Genomic DNA, 20,689 nt, shown 5'->3' with positions numbered 1-20,689 from the left:
CTGCCCTCCCCTACAGGCCTGGTCACCCCCACCTGCCCTCCCCTACAGGCCTGGTCACCCCTAAGTGCCCTCCCCTGCTGGTCTGATCACCCTCCCCTGCCGGCCGTCTTGTGGTGGCCATCTTGTGACCACATGGGAGTAGCCATCTTGTGCGAGGGTATGATGGTCAATTTGCATATTACCTCTTTGTTATATAGGATCCTAGTCTGTGGATTCTATAAATTAAGACTTTTATTTAAAAGGAAATCAACAATGTATTATAAGGCTTGTTACCCACAGGTTTGGCCATTTGGCTTCTCAATTGATCCGTTATGCTTCTAACTCTAATAGATATTTTCAGATAAAGGAATCCATTTCAGACATAAATCGTAGTATGATAGGCTTTTGATTTTCCTGTGAGAAAACTCCCATGGCAGTGATATTTAATCAAACTGGCTTAGTGAGTTCAGCAGCTGTTGTCATGCCTATTCGTTGTTTATTTGAAATACTTTTTTAAAAATAATTATTTAGCAACCTACTGGTAGCATTGAGAGCCAGCAGGTTGTTCTGGTAACTGGTTATTACCTCCATAATCATATATTCTTATTACCAAATTGTCGGGCAAGAAGGGCATCCATTTCTTCGTGTGATTAGCTCTTTTCTGACTCAGAAACAGTCTTTTCTCAGAATAATGCATTGCTTGTTCTGGTGGGTAGTATGACTCATTACTTGCATGGAAACTTCATTCTCATACTTTGACACTTATATTCTGAATACACTGTAAATAAAAACAAAATGAGATTTGGAGCAGCACTGACATAAAACTTGGCGCAGAGGTTTGTAGAGACTAACTGTTTCATCTCGTAGGATGGAAGCCAATACTCAGAAAGAAATAACAGCACTGAAGCTCTGTGAAGGACACCCCAATATCGTGAAATTGCACGAAGTTTTTCATGATCAGGTAGTCCACAGTCCTCTTCTGTGCATACTAATTCACATTCGAGTTTTTACTTTTTTACCAGCTTTGTTGGTGCTCCTGGGTCAGAGTTAAAAATATGGGACATCACTAGCCACTACAGAGGGCAGAGAAACCAACCCCTCCACACACACTCTTCCCCACCCCCAAATCAGTGCGACCTTTCGCTTCTGCGTTTCTCCTTTAGCGGCAGCGGTAGATGACATGGCAGGAGGACAGAGGCCACTGCCGCCGGCTGCACTGTGCTAACACCAGTTCAGCTGCTCCCACCGGAGCTCAGTCGCTCAGACCTCTCAGGACTCAGGAATATTCAGCCTTCGACTTTCCTTTTACTCCTAAAATAGAACGTAGAGAACCTTAAGCCTAATTGGAGCAAGCTAAAGTACAAACAGGAAGCAGAAAGGCAAAGAGATTTCCCTTTCATCTTCCCATTCCAGGCCATGTCTTGCTGCTCCCTCTTCTACTCCCAGCTCCGATTTTTAACAGAAACCTGACAGACGCATGTACCTTGGGATACAAGAGGAGCGCCATTGTGTCAGGCCCCTGTCTCCTCCCCGGTTCCTCCATTGCCACCTTCCAGGGCAGAAATTCCTCTGGGTCTGGGTGGGACACAGCCCTGCTCAAGACAACATGCTGGGCACAAGAGCTAAATCCAGCTAAAACTCCCTTTTAAATTTAATAAATCTAAGGAAATAGACTTTGGTTTTACCAAAGAAGAAACTGGGATTCAGAAAGGTCATGAGACTTGTCCAAGGTCACATAGCAAGTCAGTGAAAACCTCGTTGGGAAAGCCTGGTCTCTGGCTCTGGGCCCTCCCTTGTACTGCGGTAACATCCCTGTCCTAGGACAGCTGTGGTCCACTTCTCTCCACATTGAAATTTCCCCAAGTGCTGCACCGGACAGTGATACATGCCGGTGAAACCAGGCAGCAGCAGCATCATAACTGTAAAGACTGTGGCTGTGTGCTATCATACCTCATGTGGTTCAGGCACTGTACCAGACACTCTACATGGAGTGTCTTATTCAGTCCCTGCAGTAACTCACTGAGGTAAGAACACGGAAACCCACAGAAGCTAAGGAACAGGGTAGAGTCTCACAGTTTGTAAGTGCTAGTGCTGGGATCTGAACCCAGCCAGCTCAACTTCAGAGCAAGCTTTTAATTACTTTGCTCTACTGCCAAAGGGGAGGCAGAAACACGGGCTGGTTCTCACATCAGGTGGGTAAGCAAAAATCATCTCATTGTCTCCTTGCTTTTTGTTCTCATAGCCAGAAAAGGAACATCTTTGTAGCAAGAACTCAGTAGGGAACGCCCTTCCTGCTCCTCTCCTTGCTTCACCTCTTGGGTGCGTCACCTACAGTGGAGGTGGTGCAATCCCTGTCCCGGGTCGGGGGGAGCTTGGGAAGAGCCTGGACCATCTGCTGAAGGCGATGATTCACACATCAATCATGGGATTGGTCGAGGGCCTTCCACACCCACCCCTGTGGTTTTGCAGCTGTCCCCCAGCCACCTCCCAGCCAAGACGTTCAATCTCTGACCTTCCGGCTGATGTCAGATCTCAGGAACTGCATCCCGAATTTTTTAAGTCTCAAGTTACATTTATTAGGTGCTATTTTTAGATTCAAGAGTTACTAGACCATAAATTATCTCATGGTATAATCCTGTAGGTACTAGTATAAACATATTATCACTCCAATATGCAGTTGACATCTTGGGTTGTTTTACCCATGATGGTGACAGGTGGCTAGATTGTCCCCAGTCCACGCAGTCTTGTTTTCTACGACTGGGTGAAATTGATTGCAGGCGGGACTGCACCCTTGACTGTGCTAGAGTATAATTCATTTTATGGGCTAGGATTCGTGCTTTACAACTCTGTTAGTTTCCTATTGCTGCTGTGACAAAGTACCACAAACCTAAACAGTACAAACACATCACCTGATAGGGCTGGTTCCCTCTGGAGGCCCTAAGGGACAGTCCATTCAGTGGCCTTTTTCACCTTCTAGAGAATGCCCACTTCCTCGACTTGTAACCCTCCACGCATTACATCCACCTGTTGCTTCCATAGCCCCATCTCATACTGTGGGCTCTGATGGATGATTGAGGTAGTCTCCCCATCTCCAGATCCTCCTTCACAACTTTAGGGTCCCTTTACCGCACAAGGTAACAGCCACAGGTTCTGCGGAGTAGACTAGAGGCGTCTTGGGAGGGCTGTTAGTCAAGCTGTCACATAAACATTTCTCATTGTCGACATTTTATTTGTAAGGATCCTAAAGGTAGTTCATAGAGGTAAAGTAATATTCCCAGTGTCGTAAGAAAACTGGCATTCAGATCCAGTTTTGACTCCAATTCCTATCTTTTAAGCCACTATGGAGTAGGTAGGTATTGCCCTCCATTTTTTAAAATGATTTTTTAAAATATGTTTTTATTGATTTCAGAGAGAGGGAGAGATAGATGCATCAAAGATGAGAGAGAATAAGCTATCAGCGGCCTCCTGCATGCCCCCTAGTAGGGATCAAGCCCGCAACCCAGGCATGTGCCCGACCAGAATGGAACAGTGACCTCCTGGTTCATGGGTCAATGCTCAGCCGCTGAGCCACACCTGCTAGGCTGCCCTCCATTTTTTTTAAAGCTCACAAGCATATACTTCAACTTTGACCTTATTTGTCTGATGTAGAAACTCAAATTGGCTTGATTGCTAGTAACCTGAGAACAATTCTCTTACTAAAAGGGTTGTCCACTCTTTTTTTTTTTTAATATATTTTTATTGATTTCCGAGAGGAAGGGAGAGGGAGAGAGAGCTAGAAACATCAGTGATGAGAGAGAATATTGATCGGCTGCCTCCTGCACTTCCCCTACTGGGGATTGAGCCTGCAACCCAGGCATGTGCCCTTGACCAGAATCAAACCCAGGACCCTTCAGTCCGCAGGCTGACGCTCCATCCACTGAGCCAAACCGGCTAGGGCAGGTTGTCCACTCTTTACGTTTTACCCAATATGTGCAAGATGATGTATTTATAATTGTCTTTTTTATGAAGCAAGTTTTCTGGATTTTGCTAATTCAAAGGGAAACATAAATATTTTGGTTTTTGAGTGACATTGGTGCTAGAAGTATTGATTTAATATATTTTTAAAACCATATGTGTTAATTTGAGGGCTAATATAATTCCTTTGCTTTTTGATAGCTATGTTATTTTCTTTGTGGAAAGCCTAGTAAGTATATAACTGATTAAACTAATTAAGATAATGCCATTTGGATCAAAAGCAGTTATTTAAAAAACAACAACCTACAGTAAGTTATGGGTGTTGGCCATCGGTATTGCCAGGAACCCTAAAGCTTATCTGTTAAGCCCTAACAGGAGGTTTAAAGTGGCATCATCAAACAAGGCCTTTTATCAGGAATCTTGTATATTATTTAAAGCAGCCAATTTTACATTATCAGGGCTAGATCACACTTTAACAAGAAAGATATGTAAACTTGATAGAGAGGGTGAGAATGAAATTCAAATGAAAGAATTCATCAAGAGAAGAATATATAAAGACTGCACTGCAGTACTTGAAATTTTCCATTACCAAAATAGAATTCTAAAAAAGCCACAGTACCCCTCAGCTCTTTCTTCTAAAACACAGGATTGCTGTTGATGACTGCAACAAAGGATTATTTAAATTTACTGGTGATAGTTTATAGTCAATAAATGTTTCATATGTTAATAAATTTTTCTTCATTAAGGCCCTCCACATTCTTCTTCTTTGTTTTCTAGCTTCACACTTTTCTAGTTATGGAACTTCTGAACGGGGGAGAGCTGTTCGAACGCATTAAGAAAAAGAAGCACTTCAGTGAGACCGAAGCCAGCTACATCATGCGGAAGCTGGTTTCAGCTGTGAGCCACATGCACGACGTCGGAGTGGTGCACAGAGACCTGAAGCCCGAGGTACAGAAGAACACATTCTCTCACATTGCTCCATCCAGCCTCATTATTAACTATCCCCCAGATGTGTGGGCTTTTTTACTTTCAGGGCTTTCTGCTAAATACATACCTGGAAATACCATGTTTCTTGGATTTTTTTATTTTCTATTTCAGCCTAAAATAAATTCGTCTTTTTTTTTTTTTTTTGCCCGCCGATCATCTTGAGGTTATATTTGTAAGTGTGAGAGCCTTTTATGGGAGAAATACTTTATGCAACAGTTGTGGACTAAAAGTAGCAATGGAAATTTTTGTAGCAGAAAATAATATCCCCTCTATATCTATACCATTTTAGAGGGTTTTTTTTAAACAATTTTTATATATTTTTTTAAATTGATTTTTAGAGATAGGAAGGGAGAGGGATAGAGAGATAGAAATATCCATGAGAGAGAAACATTGATACACACCCGCTAGTGGGGATCAACCCCGCAACCCCGGCATGTGCCTTGATCGGGTATTGAACCAGTGATCTCTTGGTTCATGGGTAGACGCTCAACCACTGAGCCACACTGGCCGGGCTAGAGGGGGGTTTTTAGTGGTATATTTTGAAAGCTTATTTTTCACATATGTAATCAAATCAATTAGCTCATGAATAGGAACGTATATAATTCTGTTCTAAATATTAAGCACAAAGAATGATCTTGGTTTAATCAGTTACACCATCCTTATATGTGCTCTTCTTTGCTCATGTACTTATAGAACTGTGTAGCGGTGCAGAAATAGCAGCTTTTTCACATATCTTTTCATTAAAAGGTTAAGAAGGTTCTATCTACAGAATGATCCCTTTTTAGTATCAAAAGTAAGAAAGTTCCTCCCTTTCAGAAAACCATCAAAATAATAATGAAAATTTAAAAGCAAAACCCAGTAATTTATAAAATAATAACAATGAGTCATCCTTTACCCTATGCAAAATTGTACATATTTTCTCTTTAAAATGGAACATCATTTTTATTACCCGTGTGATTATAATGCATTTTTAAGTATATTTAAAATTAATTTTTTGGTGTTTATTTTTTGTGTTAAACCACAAAAGAATATTTCTCAAAAACACCATTTTTGCCTTATATTTAAGTATCTTGGATTATTGATATGAAGAGGATGTTTTTAAAAATCAAATTATGTGCATTCAAATATAACTGACCAATTTCTAAAGTATTTAAACTTCAGCCTATGTATTTCTTTTTCCAACCCTCTCCTGAGGACATGCTCACTGATTTTTAGAGAGAGAGAGAGAGAAACATTGATGTGAGAGAGAAACATGCATCGACTGCCTCCTGTACACACCCCGACTGGGGACTGAACCCACAACCTAGGTTTGTGTCCTGACTGAGAATTGAACCTGTGGTCTTCCAGTGTACGGGACGATGCTCCAGCCAACTGAGCCCATTGGCCAGGGCCAGTCTATGTATTAAGTATTACTGTTATTCTTATTACTAGTGGTTCATCAAAACTACATTTGCTTTATGAACTTGCAACTATGACAGCTACCCCTCTGCTTTCTTCATCATAGTTCTCACTCTCCTACAGAACGCCCACTGAAAATATGGCGCTCTGTGCATTGGAGATTAGCTGTCTATTTTTAAATGTGAAAGCACACCACTTAAATGTTTTCTTGATAGACAAGGAACAAGCATGTAATTTTCTTAGGTTGAAAAGATCTGTTCCATGAGTGTATAGAATTCGTTTTCACATGTTTTATTCTTTGATAACTGGCCATCTGTTATCTCATGAGCCTCAAATGATGCAACTGTCCCTCCAGCAGGATTTAGTTTGCCTTCCTAGTTCACTGATACTTAATTCTTTTGTTAGAAAACTTTCCTCTCACATAGTCGTTTGAAATGAAGACTTGTCAGATTATTTACGATATTCTACTACAGTTGTAATTCTAAATCAAAATTATTTTTTAGAGAAATGAAAATGTACCTTTGTACTAACATTTTCATAACAAAAGAGCTTTCACTTTGACTTTTAAATGGAAGAGTATATTATTTCCAAACTAAGCATTTAATCCTTTTCCCAGTGTTTTAGCATTTTAAGATCTGATTCTGTATCTCTTGGTAGATATTTATGTGGCACTCATTTTCTGCTTAGGCAAAATCCTAAATTCTAGGTGAGAATCAGATAAATTTAGAAGCTGGCTGACATTCTTATAAGCTGCTTTGTATTTCTGAAATTGGTTCCCATAGTCTTAAAAGATGAAGAAAAATTATATCAAATTCGTTTCAGGCAGAGCTTGAGACGAAGATACAAGGAGATTGAATTGTTATTCCCTCCCATTCCTGACTGTTGACACCCCACTTCTCTTAGAGCTGGGAGAGGAGGAGAGAGGGACATGCTACATCCCCTCCATTTCCAGGACTAAGATCCAGGGAGTCCACTGCCATTCTTGATAAGGAATAAGCTGAAGTCATTCTCAGAGATCGAGTAGCTCAATGACCAGGGGCCAGGTGTGCTTGTCTCCCTGCCCTGCGTGAGGTGCAGCGCCTTCCCGGGGGCGGAGCTCCGGAGTCATCTGCTGAGGACGGCTCTCAAGTACAAGCCGTGAACCCCACCCGTGACTTCAATTGTGGTGAAGCCTTACATGTAACTATGTAATTATATTCCCATTTTCATTCCATCTCAAATTCACGACTGGGTGGTGTCTCTGAATGGAGAAAAGGCTCACGCGAGCCATCTTGGAAGGAAGGTTGGTGGAGAAAGTAGAACGCAAACACAGACTTCCAGGAAAGCCTAGAAGAGGCTCTGACGTCAGAGGAGACACGATGCAGTCGACAAATGTTTCCCGTGACATTGTCAGGTTGAAATAACACAAAACATGTCGGAGCAGGGAACAACAGCACACTGAGGTCCAGCTCCCAGCCCCTCCCGGTCAGACCCTCTCTGTGCCGGAACCCAGTATTGACATGATTTACCTAAATGGCATCACCAAGCCCCGTGACGTTTTAGTGAGAGACTGATGTGAGCGTTTGTGTCTTGCAGAATTTACTGTTCACTGATGAACATGACAACTTGGAAATTAAAGTAATTGACTTCGGGTTTGCGCGCTTAAAGCCGCCTGACAATCAGCCTCTCAAGACCCCGTGCTTCACCCTCCACTACGCTGCCCCCGAGCTCTTGAACCAGAACGGCTACGACGAGTCCTGCGACCTCTGGAGCCTGGGCGTCATTCTGGTGAGTGCATTCCAGTGGAGCCTGGCGCCTAGTCCGCTCGCAGATGTCCTCTGTACCTGCCTCTCTCTCTGCTGGTTTTCCTAAAGTCCTGACAAAATCGGCAAGTTGGTTTCTTTCCCGTTAGAGGCCTGACGGGAGGCTGTTTCCTTTTCTTAAAATTTGCATTGGAGAAAATGTAGGAATTTTGATTTTGGTTTATTTTGAAATATTTAAGGCAGCTGTGTTTTGTGTGAATAAAAGAGTTATATATTGTGTTTTTAGAAGGACAGTGTATTTTCAAAAGATATGCATGTTAGATATAATGTGAAAATAGCAAAGTGACTCAATAGAAAAACAGTAAAAATATATTCTTTGAGCCCTAGCTTGTTTGGTTCAGTGGATAGAGCATTGGCCTGCGGACGGAAGGGTCCTGGGTTTGATTCCTGTCAAGGGCACATACCTCAGTTGCAGGCTCGATCCCCACCTCTAGTTGGGGCGCATGCAGGAGGCAACCAACCAATGTATGTCTCTCACATCGATGTTTCGCTATCTCTATCTCTCCCCCTCCCTTCCACTCTTTCTCAAAATCAATAGAAAAATATTCTCAGGAGAGAATATATATATTCTTTGAGGTTTTGAGACTAAAGATGTAATTAAAGAATATCATTTAGGAAAAATTACAAGTTAATAGTAGAATTATAAATGTTTATAGTGACTGATAGTGATCCTGGTCAGCATGCTTTTCACAAAATGTCCTTGGCTGCAGTGATCAGAAAGGGAACATTAAGCTAGCAACATCTGGGTGTGTTTTTTCTTCAAAATAGCTTTACTTTTTATACATATAATGTGTAATGCAGCGGTTCTCAACCTGTGGGTCGCGACCCCTTTGGCGGTCGAATGACCCTTTCACAGGGGTTGCCTAAGACCATCCTGCATATCAGATATTTACATTACGATTCATAACAGTAGCAACATTACAGTTATGAAGTAGCAACGAAAATAATTTTATGGTTGGGTCACAACATGAGGAACTGTATTTAAAGGGCCAGAAGGTTGAGAACCACTGGTGTAATGCATGATCCTAGGGAGAAATTTTCAGAGGCTACAGAAAGAGAGAAGAAAAAAGTGAGATCACTGGTAATCTCATCACAGAGATGGTCTCCCTCTCCCTCTAATCCCTTGCCCCCGCCCCACCATGCTGTGTATCCCTTATGTCTTTCTATAAGCTTTTCTATAGACATGCATATATACTTGGGTTTTTTTAAATGAGAGGATATTATACACGTAGTTTGAGTCTCAAAAGTTTATTTAACCATTTACTAATGAGAAGTTAGCATTTTCCAGTTTTTCACTAATTTTAAACTATACACATGAATATTGTTTATATATGTGCTTACATTTGTCTCACCATTTGTTTAGAATAGATTTCTAGGAGAAGGGTATACACATCTTTATTTTGAAATCTATGCCTGGATTTCCTTCCAGAAGGTTTTTTGTATCTTCTCCGAACTATATGCAAATACATGGAAGACTATCAATTTCAGTCTTAAATTGTTTCCTGCTGTTGTCATTTGCATGCATTTCTCTGATGAATGTTGTCTAAGCATCTTTTCATGTATCTGGACATTTGTACTTTTCTCTTAGGAATTGCTGTGTGTGAGCTTTGTCCACTTTCCTGTGGGGAATTTTTCTTACTGGATTTGAAAGCTCTGTTAAGGTTTTTAATCTTTTGTCTGCCATTAATATTGGAAATGTTTTTCTGGTTTGTCCTTTGTTCCACAACTTTATTTAGAGTAATATGAGATTTTAATTTTGTTTTCAGAGGGATTTAAATAGAAAAGGTTTTTTTAAATTTCTATGTAGTAAGATCTGTCAGTCTGTTGTTTTATGGAACCTGCTCTGATTCAGATTGTCACTCTACCCCAACCCTAGATTATAAAAATATCCTCCTAAATTTCCCTCTAGAATTATATTTTATTTTTATACTTTAACCAGCACTCCATCTGCGGTTTATTTTGGTGTCAGCTTGCTTTCCCCTAATGGCTAGCCAGGTGTCCCTGCAGGATGGCTCCTCTTTTAGTTTAAGTTTCACATGGGTTTTATTTCAGTAATTCTAAGTCATCTTTATAATTTTCAAACTAAAATTTATGAATCAGATTTTTAAAATAAAAATAAACAACTAGCTTCTATAGACTTGAAAGTTTTATTTAGGGACTTAAACATTAGTAGCACTCCCCTGAAAAAAATATGTCTAAATAAAAAAGAACCTTTCATTTTTTTGTAATAATATAAGATTATCCCCTGTAAAAGAACCTTACTTTAAATATAAGCCAATTAAATCATCATCCTTTTTACGGTTCTAAAATATCATCTTAGAGCTTCTGAATGCTGTCTCTATGGAAACAACTTTGTGTGATGGTATGGACAGAAGCCATGCTTCTCTCTAGATCTCACAGGTTTTTAAGAGAAACGGGACAGAGAAGTGGTTAAATGATGCCACAGGGAAGCAGTCACCATATCCAGACTGTGTGCAGTTCCACAGGACAAACAACCCCGTTTCTCCAGCAAATAAATTATAAGAAAAATAGCGTGGGAACTTATAGATTAAATGACACTTTTAAAAGGGGACATCTGTAATACTTTCAACAATAAAGATATTTTTTAATATATTTTATTGATTTTTTACAGAGAGGAAGAGAGAGGGATAGAGAGCTAGAAACATCGATCAGCTGCCTCCTGCACACCTCCCACTGGGGATGTGCCCGCAACCAAGGAACGTGCCCCCGACCGGAATCGAACCCGGGACCCCCCAGTCCAAAGGCCGACGCTCTATACACTGAGCCAAACTGGCTAGGGCTCAACAATAAAGATTTTTTAAAAGATAAGAAACAGTGTTTGCATTTTACTTGAATTCTGATTCAAGCAAATTCTAATTTCAATTCTATTTATTAAATTCAACCTAAAGCTAACTCATACAGATGTGATTATAATATACAGGGCATATAACATAATTGGAGAAATTTGAATATGGAATTGTACAAAGGAATCACTGCTAATTTTTTTAGGTAGATAATGGTGTTGTGATTGTGGTTTTTAAAAATCCTTGCCTTTTAGAGATGCATAATGAAACACAGATGAAAAATAAAGTGAACACCTGCATTAAATTGTCAAGAAAAAAGAGTGCTTTGCAAATGTTTCCACATAAATGAATGCATATCTCCTGCAGATCCGAGACAAAGCCTGAATTATCCCATAGCAAGCCCAAAGCTTATTTGGAGTCTCCTGATTTGCCTTAGAAATCTATGGTCCTTTTGCATATTGCATCTAGCAAATATGGATGCGGATATTTTAATATGAAAATAATTTCTGTTACCCCCACTGACTAAAACAAATACTTCAGGAAGGTGCATCACATGTGGCTTTGATCGCAACCCAGTCTACCTCATGGACGTGCAGGATTAATTAGCATAGAGCTTACCCACTGCCTGGTCTGCCCGGGGCTGCCATAACAAGTACTGCAGACAGCACTTACTTTCTCACAGTTCTGGGGTTGGCAAGTGCACTGTCCAGGGGCCAGCATGGGGGTATCCTCACATACCCTTTCCTCTCGTCCTCAGGGAGAGTGAGCAAGCTCTAGGTGCATCTTTTGGAAAGGACACACTTCCTGTTTAGTCAGAACCCCACCCCATGACCTCATTTAACTTAAATTACCTCCATATAGGCCCTTTCTCTAAATACAGTCACACAGAGGGTTGGGTCTTCGACATATGAATTTTGGAGGCACACACATTCAGTGTATGACACAGCATTTAGAAACTGTAGGACAGATGAGCTGCTGCTGCCTGCTGCTCCCCTGGTTGCAAGTCTCATGGGGACCCTTAGAGTTTAGGAGAAAGAAAGCAGAAGTACACGCCTGAGGAAAGGGGTGCACGGTGTGCTCAAGAGAGAGCACACAGGGTCCTTTGTCTTGAGGGTTCTTACCTCTTTTCTAAAGGTGGGAGTTTTAGGGGAGTTCTCAGGGGAGGGTCTCAGCAGAATATTCAGTAGTTTGCCAGGTGTGTCCTTTAATACGCTGATGCATCAAAATGAGCAGATAGGGGAGTAGGGATCCTTTTCTGGTCAGCTTCACTGCTTTATTGTTATCTTGGATTTGTCTGTCTCTAACTGGGCTTTTTTGATATTTATTCCCCTGACTTCATCCATCCTGGGTTTGGCTGGGACTAATGGCACCAACTGGGTCTCTGTGATCTCTCTTCCTGACCAGGGTGATCTAAGCTACTCACTGTCTGATTGAGGAGGAGAAGTGTAAACTATTTGCTCCTAAGTGTCTTTGGTTAGAGAAGATAAGATCTTGCAATTTATTAGCAGGCTGTTAATTGCTCAGCCTTATTTAACTATTTCGTCTCCTGTTCCCTCATTCCACTCGCCAGGGAATTGTCCTACCTTCTTACTGTCCTTCCTCAGCAGAGCTGCTTTTCACATGCACGAATTCATGCACCAGTGGGGTCCCTCGGCCTGACCTGCAAGGATCAGGCCAAAACTGGCTCTCCGACATCCCCTGTGGGGTCCCAGATTGCAAGAGGGCAGTTCTCGGGTGACACACCCTGGAATCAGGCTCCCTCCTCTCTGGTTCCGGCTGTGTCACCCGAGAACCGCAGCTGCCAAGTCACTGCAGCTTGGCAGCTCCTGCGTTGAGTGTCTGCCCCCTGGTGGTCAGTGCGTGTCATCGCTACTGGTAGGAGCGTCTGCCTCCTGGTGGTCATTGTGCATCATAGCTACCGGTCGGATGCTTAGGCTTTTATATATATAGATTTATCACCTTGCCTGGGAATTTCCATCTTTCTTGAGAGCCAGCGTGTCAGAACTGCTTCACCATCTTTGCTAACATGAGAGTGCGCCTGCTTGTCAGACAGATGACCAGGGAAGAAAAAAGGCTGTTGCTCCTAGTCGCTGGGAGTTTCTACAGCTCCATGCCTCCTATTTAGGGCTCTGCTCTCAGCGTCCCTCCCAACCAACTGGCACTACCACCCTTCTCACCACGTGGTTCTCTGGTCTGTGCACAGACATGGTTACTACCTAACTACCAGCCCGCCCACCGCCGTCTGCAGCTCCCTTCACCCCTGCAAGCCTGTAAGTCGTTCAGCAAGCTGAGAGCAGACCCTCCAAGAAGTTTAAGGAGGGTCTTAAACTTCTGTAGCCTTTCAAAAATCCAGTCTTTGCTACAAAGACAAGACTTAGCTTTTTGGTCTTCCTGTTGACTTTTTATTTTATTTTATTTTATTTTATTTTATTTTGAGAGAGAGACGTCAATTTGTTGTTCCACTTTTTATGCATTCATTGGTTGCTGCTTATATGTGTCCTGACCGGGCATCAACCCACAGCACTCTAACCAACTGAGCTATGCGGCCAGGGCTCTATTGACTTTTGATCTTTCATGTAAAATTTCAAATGTGGCTACAATGAAATAAGGTGACTGTAGAGAGTTGATCACATTTAACCCAACAATGAGAAAAATAAAATTAAAATTGGGATAATTACAAACAAAATAAAGAAGGCCAAATAAAAAATTTTTTAAGTTCTTATCCATAGTTAATATCCTAAGGAAAGGCTATGGAATTGGATAGAAAAAATAGTTATTCAGGGTTCTGCTGTCTTTAAATTTTCTGTTAACCTTAACACCCTCTTTTTCAAACAGAGTATCCCTTTTTCATTCTTGTTCTGAATATAGTTATACTAGAGGCCCGATGCACAAAATTCGTGCAAGAGTAGGTCTTCCTTTCCCCAGCTGCCGGCACCGGCTTCCCTCTGGCACCTGGAACCCGGCTTTGTCCAGAAGGACGTCCAGTCTAATTAGCAAATTACGCTTTTATTATTATAAATAAATGGTTTTAAATCTTGATGTCATAATAAGTCATTCCTCTTTATTTACAAGTATTTGAAAGGTGTTGGTTGTTTCAGCGATAGAAACCACATAATCTTTTAAACCCATTAATGCCATTCATAATAAACTGTTGAAACATTCTTTGTTTCTTTTTTTTCTCGATAGTATACAATGTTGTCTGGGCAAGTTCCATTCCAGTCTCATGACAAAAGTTTGACATGCACCAGTGCAGTGGAAATCATGAAGAAAATCAAAACGGGAGATTTCTCCTTTGAAGGAGAAGCCTGGAAGAATGTATCCCAAGAAGCTAAAGATCTGATCCAAGGTAAGAATCTAAGGAAATTTTGTTATGCGCTGTGCAGAGATTGAAGTGGAGTCATGCCATTACACATATGTTTGTTCATTACTCAAGGAGTCTGTGTGTTCTAAAAGGCTTCCAGGCTGCTGTCTTGTGCCATTTCTTCTTATCAGAACATTCTCCCTCAGTGATCCTATCCACTGTCTCCACACGAACTAGCACCTGGATCCACCAGCATCCCAGTCTGGCACCTCCACATCGAACCTGCACTCTTTGTTGTTGTTGTTAAACCTCACCTAAGGATATTTTTTCCATTGATTTTTAGAGAGTGGAAGGGAGTGAGGGAAAAGGAGAGAGACAAACATTGATGTGTGATAGAGACACATTGATTGGTTGCCTCCCGCATGCACCCCAACCGGGGCTGGGGATTGAACCTGCAACCCAGGTCCTTGCCCTTGACTGGGAATCAAACCTGAGACCCTCCTGTGTGCAGACCAAAGCTCTAACCACTGAGCACACCGGCCAGGGCCGAACCTGTACTTTTTTACTCTCCTTTCTCCCAAATGTGTGCCTCCTCACATCTCCCTCTTTTGCATTGCCAAGGAGCCAGGCCACCAAAACAGAAAGCCGGACACCTACTAGCTCCCAGCCTTCCTCGCCTTCCACAGCCAGTCACTGCTTCCTGCGGGTTCAGCATCCCTCCTCCCACCCCTCTCCCCTTTCACGTGGCCGCCCCGTTAGTCCTCATCACCATTTCTCTCCTAAGATCCTACAACATTCTTCAACTTGTCTCACTTCCTCTCACATCACCTGCCCATCATCGATCGGCAGAGTGACCTTCCTAATGTCCAGATGTGCTCATGTCTCTGTTAAAAATCCTTCAGAGAATCCACTAACCTCAGGTCATGCCCCATCACAGCACATTGAAAACTCCAGGCCTTTCACGACCGGGCCCTGCCTGCCTCTGTTGTTGTGAACACTTGATTCCTCGGTTGTGCTGAGCTTCTGGGTCCCTGCACCCCGCGTTCCTATGCACTAGCTCTTCTTAATCCCTGGGCACCCCTCCTCATTGAGCCCACTTCTCTCATTCCCCAGGACCTGTCTTCTGGAAGTTTCCCAGGGGCCCACGCTCCCTCGGCTGAGCCCTCCCTCGGCATGGCCTCCTGCACATGGTCCCCGGTGGTGTGAAAGCTGGGGCTTGTCTTCGTGCCTCCTCAGAACTCCTCTGAGTCTTCACTTCCACTTCTCTGGGCCTGACCACACCCCCTGAGTTAGAGAAGGTGCTGGTACAGGCGTGAAGGAGGTCTAGCTCTTTCCTCATTCGGAGTTTACCCGGTCACCCTGGGGAGTCTTTGTTGGGGTGGCTATTTTCTCCTGATTGAAAAGTCAGTTAGCCCACAGCCTCCTAGAAATAGGCTGTTGTGGGCTTTCTCATTAGCATCCAGTGCTCACTAGGGCATTTAAGAGCATATGAAAGGGTAATTATTTTTGTAGGAGGTTGAAGCCTTATAGAAACCATCCTGTCATGTGAACATAATTGAGATTTATATCTGAGGTTGATTTTAAACTGTTTGAAATGGCAAATCACAAAATAAAAATGTCTTGTTTATTCCCACAGGACTTCTCACAGTTGATCCAAATAAAAGGCTTAAAATGTCTGGCCTGAGATACAATGAATGGCTCCAAGACGGCAGTCAGCTGTCCTCCAACCCTCTGATGACTCCCGACATCCTGGGGTCTTCAGGAGCCGCCGTGCACACCTGCGTGAAGGCCACCTTCCACGTAAGGGCCTGTGCTCTGCAGTGTGGGGTTTGAAAGGAATCAGATACCCGATAATCTCCGAGACGCACTCTGAGTAATAACAGTTAAAATAAGAAATAAGAGTCCTTTTAATGTCAGGACACAGACACATTTACAAACAGCAAGTGCCTGGGGCCAGTCACTGCGAACCCACAGTGCCCTTCCTGGACGTTGGGAGTGTGTGTGAGATCAGGCAGTGGGCGGTATTGGAATAGCTGAAGATTTCCTGTAGGTGATGAAAACCATGTACCTACTACTAGGACTTTCTTCTCTCAAATAAGCAAAATCATTTTCTTTTAAAACGATAAACACTAGGAACTAAGGCACCCGTGAAAATTCGTTCATTCAGCAACCCTTTTGGGCCTCATATATTCTAGAGACCGTGAAGGATAAGAAGTAGGTACGGGCATTCGGCACTGATTGTGTTTGAAAGGCTGAGCCGGCATTGCAGGAGCCGCACATTCGTGCCCAGCAGATGCAAACACATTCAGCTAGTTGTCTAAGGGGTGAGTGAGTGAAGGAGAAATACAGTGACCTCTGAAGGGATTATCTTGAGAAAGGAGGGATAGCGCTTCCTCTCAGCTGCAGAAATTGATTTAAAAGTTAATGAACTAGGATAAGGTGAGGTATAAAGAGATTAACTGCAAGAATTTGTAGCAGATGATCCATAGCTTCTCAGTGACAGGATGCAAGGTTGTCAGGGGCAACGCAGCCATGCCAGAGCTTGAGGCTAAGAAAAGTGAAGACAGGCTGCCCAGAGGCTAAAGCCGGCCTGGGGTGTGTAGCCCTGGTCTCCTCGGTGTAGATTAACTGGCCAAGATAACGCCCAATTGCATTGACTTGAAAGTGGAGAGCAGGGGCCCATAAAGGATTAAGTCTATTTTGTGTTGGGTCTTTGTGGTCAGAATTTTAAATCTCAGACACAGAACTGTAGAGTAATGGGGGTAGCAGCTGTGGGGTGTGGGGAGGGGTGTGTTGGATTGCTGATAGTCTTCAGGAATTTCCAGTCAGTCAGTGTTTCTTATTGAGAGGTAGCGCTAACTTCTTCAAATGATGTATGGGAATCCTGACTCCCGGACAGCCACGCTAGTTTGATTTAAGCAGCATTCTCAGCCATCACCCCGTGAACTCTGTACCCCACAGGAGGTTTGGATACAATGGTTTTAGGACTTTGTTCCCCAAACAACTTGGAGCTATTGGTTGACAACCAAAGTCGCCTCCTGCTATAAGTCATAATTGCCAAGGAATCTTCAATCCTTGTACCTTCATCGGGGTTCCCTTCTTTCTCTCCCCTAGGCCTTTAACAAATACAAGAGAGAGGGGTTTTGCCTTCAGAATGTCGACAAGGCCCCTCTGGCTAAGAGAAGGAAGATGAAAAAGACCAGCACCAGTACGGAGACGCGCAGCAGCTCCAGCGAGAGCTCCCATTCTTCGTCCTCTCACTCTCACGGTAAAACCACCCCCACAAAGGCACTGCAGCCCAGCAACCCTGCCGACAGCAATAACCCCGAGCCCCTCTTCCAGTTCTCGGACTGAACGGCACTTTTGCTCTCTCGGCGATGCCTGAGGTGATGTTTCGTCAAAGTCAAAGCTTGTCTACTTTAAGAAAATAAAATATCCTGAATGAGCCAAAAAAACAAAAACAATAACCACCAACCAAACAGAAAAACAAGTCCCGCTGGTCTCATTGGAATCTGCCTCTTGGGGAATTTTTTCAGGAAAACCCACTGTTATCCTTGTCCTAATGCACTGGGCAGAGAACAAAGCACTGGGCAGAGAACGTTACTGTGAATGAAGCACAGGTTACACGGTTTAGTGACCTACCTGGTGCCAGCAGGACGGTTCTGGAAGGAGCAGAGGCCCCTATAAATGCGATTGGGGGCTGGCCAGATTCGAACTGCTTGCAGAGTAGTCACAGGCCTTTCAGCTGTCTGCCAGCAAGTTACTCCTACTGTGGCGACACCTTCTGCTTCGCCTTGTGGATAATGTGGGCTTTTAAGAGATTTGCACCCTTTCAACAGGGATTTATCAGAGAAAAAATGTCTGTTTTAAAAAAGATTCTGTAATGAATTTTATGTGTGGCATATACTTATTTCTGAACAAGGATTTTAACTTATTGTCTTTATTTTATGGTTACATATGATGATAACCTACTATTAATCTTTTTCAAAAAGTAAAAGAAAAGCTATAAGGACTCATGGCCCCGGGCTTTGTCTTTGGGGCCCAACTGAGTGCATGCTCAGCTCCGTGTTTCTCACTTTGCACTGCTCTGTCCTGGCAGTTTGTTCAATGGTATTGCGAGCCATTAAGGTACATGTCTCTGTTTTAGGTAACATTGCACTTTATAAAAGAATATGAATAAAGCGAACTATTTTATAAAGTGCACTGGTTAAAGCGTATGTACTGTATTTTTGCCATTTTTTTTTTCGTTATCTACTTTAAATTTGTCCTCACACCCCCTTCTACCTTGTTTGCAACAAGTAGCATGAGCCGTGTGGCATAACGTCACCATCAGCCACGCAGGCACCGATGTGAGGAAAAGCTAAAGGGAAATTCTGTTCAACACTGTGCTTTATATTTGTACACTGTGTTGTCTACAGTGAGGCATTTCCTCCTGTGGCTGGATATCATGTACATAATATTTTAAAATCATAACTATGACTTATTTGGAAATTTTCCTGTTAAATTTTGAATCCAGAAAGCATATTTTATAAACTTATGCAGAGCACTTTTATTGCTCAAAAGTTCTGAATTCATACACAAAACAAGCGCTTTGTGATGAAGACATTTTACTGAGAGATTGCTGCATTTACAAATATGATTAATTCATTTCCTATGCAAAAAAAGAAGTGGTAGAATTTGTATGTTCTGTTTTCTTTTAAAGCTATCACACGAAATGTTAGGACTGAGAAAGGTGATCTTGGCTATGTTTACAGGAATCATGCTTAAAAGATAAATCCCAATTCATTTCTTTTCGTTTTTGTTAATGATAACCTCTGGAGCATTAGTTTGGAATTTGGGTGTGATATTTATTTATTCATTTATTGAGATAATGCAGCATTAATTTCAACCAATTATGAATACTAAAAATATTGCACTCTATGTAACAGTAGTATATTTATTGCTAAATCAATGTATATATTATTAGCACAAGCAACAAAAATGGCAAATATTAAAATATTTTCAAAATATTGTATTATCTTGTTCACATTTTTGTCCACAATGGTTATTGGAAATAGCTTTTAATACTTTTCAGTGGCCCAAATGGCTACATAATTCTCATTGAATCAGCTGTACCCCCAGCTTGTGGCCATTCCTAGTAGTGATGGAAGATCTTTCATGAATTATTACCAAATACAGGTAATTACAAAATGTGGTTCCATCGGGCACAGATTTATAATAATTAAGAAAATGTCCATTTATGTCTATAGTTATGTTGAATATTTTTGGAAATGTGTTAATTAGCTCTTTAAGTATTTTTTTTAAACTGTGCATTCTCATAGACAATGCTAGTTGTAAAGTATAGACTAAAAGAATTTTGTTGCTAAAGGAAAATGATCCAGAAAAATGGTCAGTATTCCATAATGATTGATGATGTAATTGACTCATTGTGGACATTGAAAATTAATGGGTTTCATTTTTATTTCTTTCCCTTGCCGTCTCTTCTGGAGGACTTGGCAGAAAATGAAATGGGCAAAGCATCAGGCAGAGGAAGGAAAGAGAAGGGTAATCCGTCAACTAAATAATCTAGGATGGGCTTTTGAGAAGAGCTCAGAAAACACTCCGCGTAGAGGCCTCTTGTCAAGCGCCTTCATCCTCACCCTGTGTAAGCACCAGGGAGGCTGCGTCTGGCGCCAGGCTGCTGCAGATCGGTTGGATGCAGGCGGTTAGTGTACAGTGAAATGCACTTTAAAATTCACAGTTTCCACTTAGTCACATCAAAAAACTAAAAAGTACTTCATAGGAAAATGTGAAATGGAAGGGCTCCTTTGGTATTAGGAGTAAAATAGAAATATATCTAAGAAAAACAAATGCATACATTAAGTTCTCTTTATAACAGTTATGGAGATAGGACCAAATCACCCCTTCCCTTCTTTTTTATTTTATCTAAAGTATGTAGCTTTCATGCCATTATAAATCCTGGCTCAGAGCGTATCTTTTATAACTATGTATGGCTAAGTGAGAGGCAAGATTAAGAAAAGGAAAGTAATAGAGGCAAGAAATTTTGAAAGACCAGTTTCTTCTAATTACTGTGCCAGATCCTATGGCTGAGTGAGTTAAATTTACTATTTTGATATTCATTAATTCTTCCAAACCTCTATAAAATTAATAAACTACTGACCCACTGGAACAGAAAGTCACGTTTCCTGAGTTAATTTCAACATGCCTGTTTGTTTTGGAGTTGCAGATTCATTTAACCCTGAAAAACTGCCTTTTAATTTTTTTTATATTACTGCTAATTTCTTCAAGAACTGTATAAATGGCTACATTTTAAATATAAGGTAAGTTATTTTTTTTAAGAAACTTACCAGGATAGCAATGACTTTTTTTAAATAAGTAAATTCCTTTCGTATATCATTTTAAAAAATACGTTCTCAAATAGTTTATAAAAGTCTACAATTTATTGTCTATTTGTTCACCTTGCC

The 20,689-nt window shown here is 41.7% G+C and overlaps 1 protein-coding gene across 1 annotated transcript in view; it reads left to right on the top strand.

Moving 5' to 3' along the window:
* The window catches only part of RPS6KA5 (ribosomal protein S6 kinase, 90kDa, polypeptide 5), a 113,336-nt gene extending 94,100 nt beyond the window's left edge, over window positions 1–19,236 (top strand). The window contains exons 12-17 of the mRNA XM_005871193.2: window positions 847–940; window positions 4,711–4,881; window positions 7,894–8,085; window positions 14,111–14,270; window positions 15,862–16,025; window positions 17,340–19,236. Of these exons, the coding sequence (XP_005871255.1) occupies window positions 847–940; window positions 4,711–4,881; window positions 7,894–8,085; window positions 14,111–14,270; window positions 15,862–16,025; window positions 17,340–17,579 (1,021 nt within the window). The 3' untranslated portion in view covers window positions 17,580–19,236. The remainder of the gene's footprint in view (window positions 1–846; window positions 941–4,710; window positions 4,882–7,893; window positions 8,086–14,110; window positions 14,271–15,861; window positions 16,026–17,339) is intronic.
* The last annotated feature ends 1,453 nt before the right edge of the window (window positions 19,237–20,689 follow it).

This window comes from Myotis brandtii, unplaced genomic scaffold (genome assembly GCF_000412655.1).
Source record: "Myotis brandtii unplaced genomic scaffold, ASM41265v1 scaffold332, whole genome shotgun sequence".
Classification (NCBI taxonomy): Eukaryota; Metazoa; Chordata; class Mammalia; order Chiroptera; family Vespertilionidae; genus Myotis; species Myotis brandtii.
Note: the sequence above shows the minus strand (reverse complement) of the source record. Positions and strands in the feature narration are given on the sequence as shown.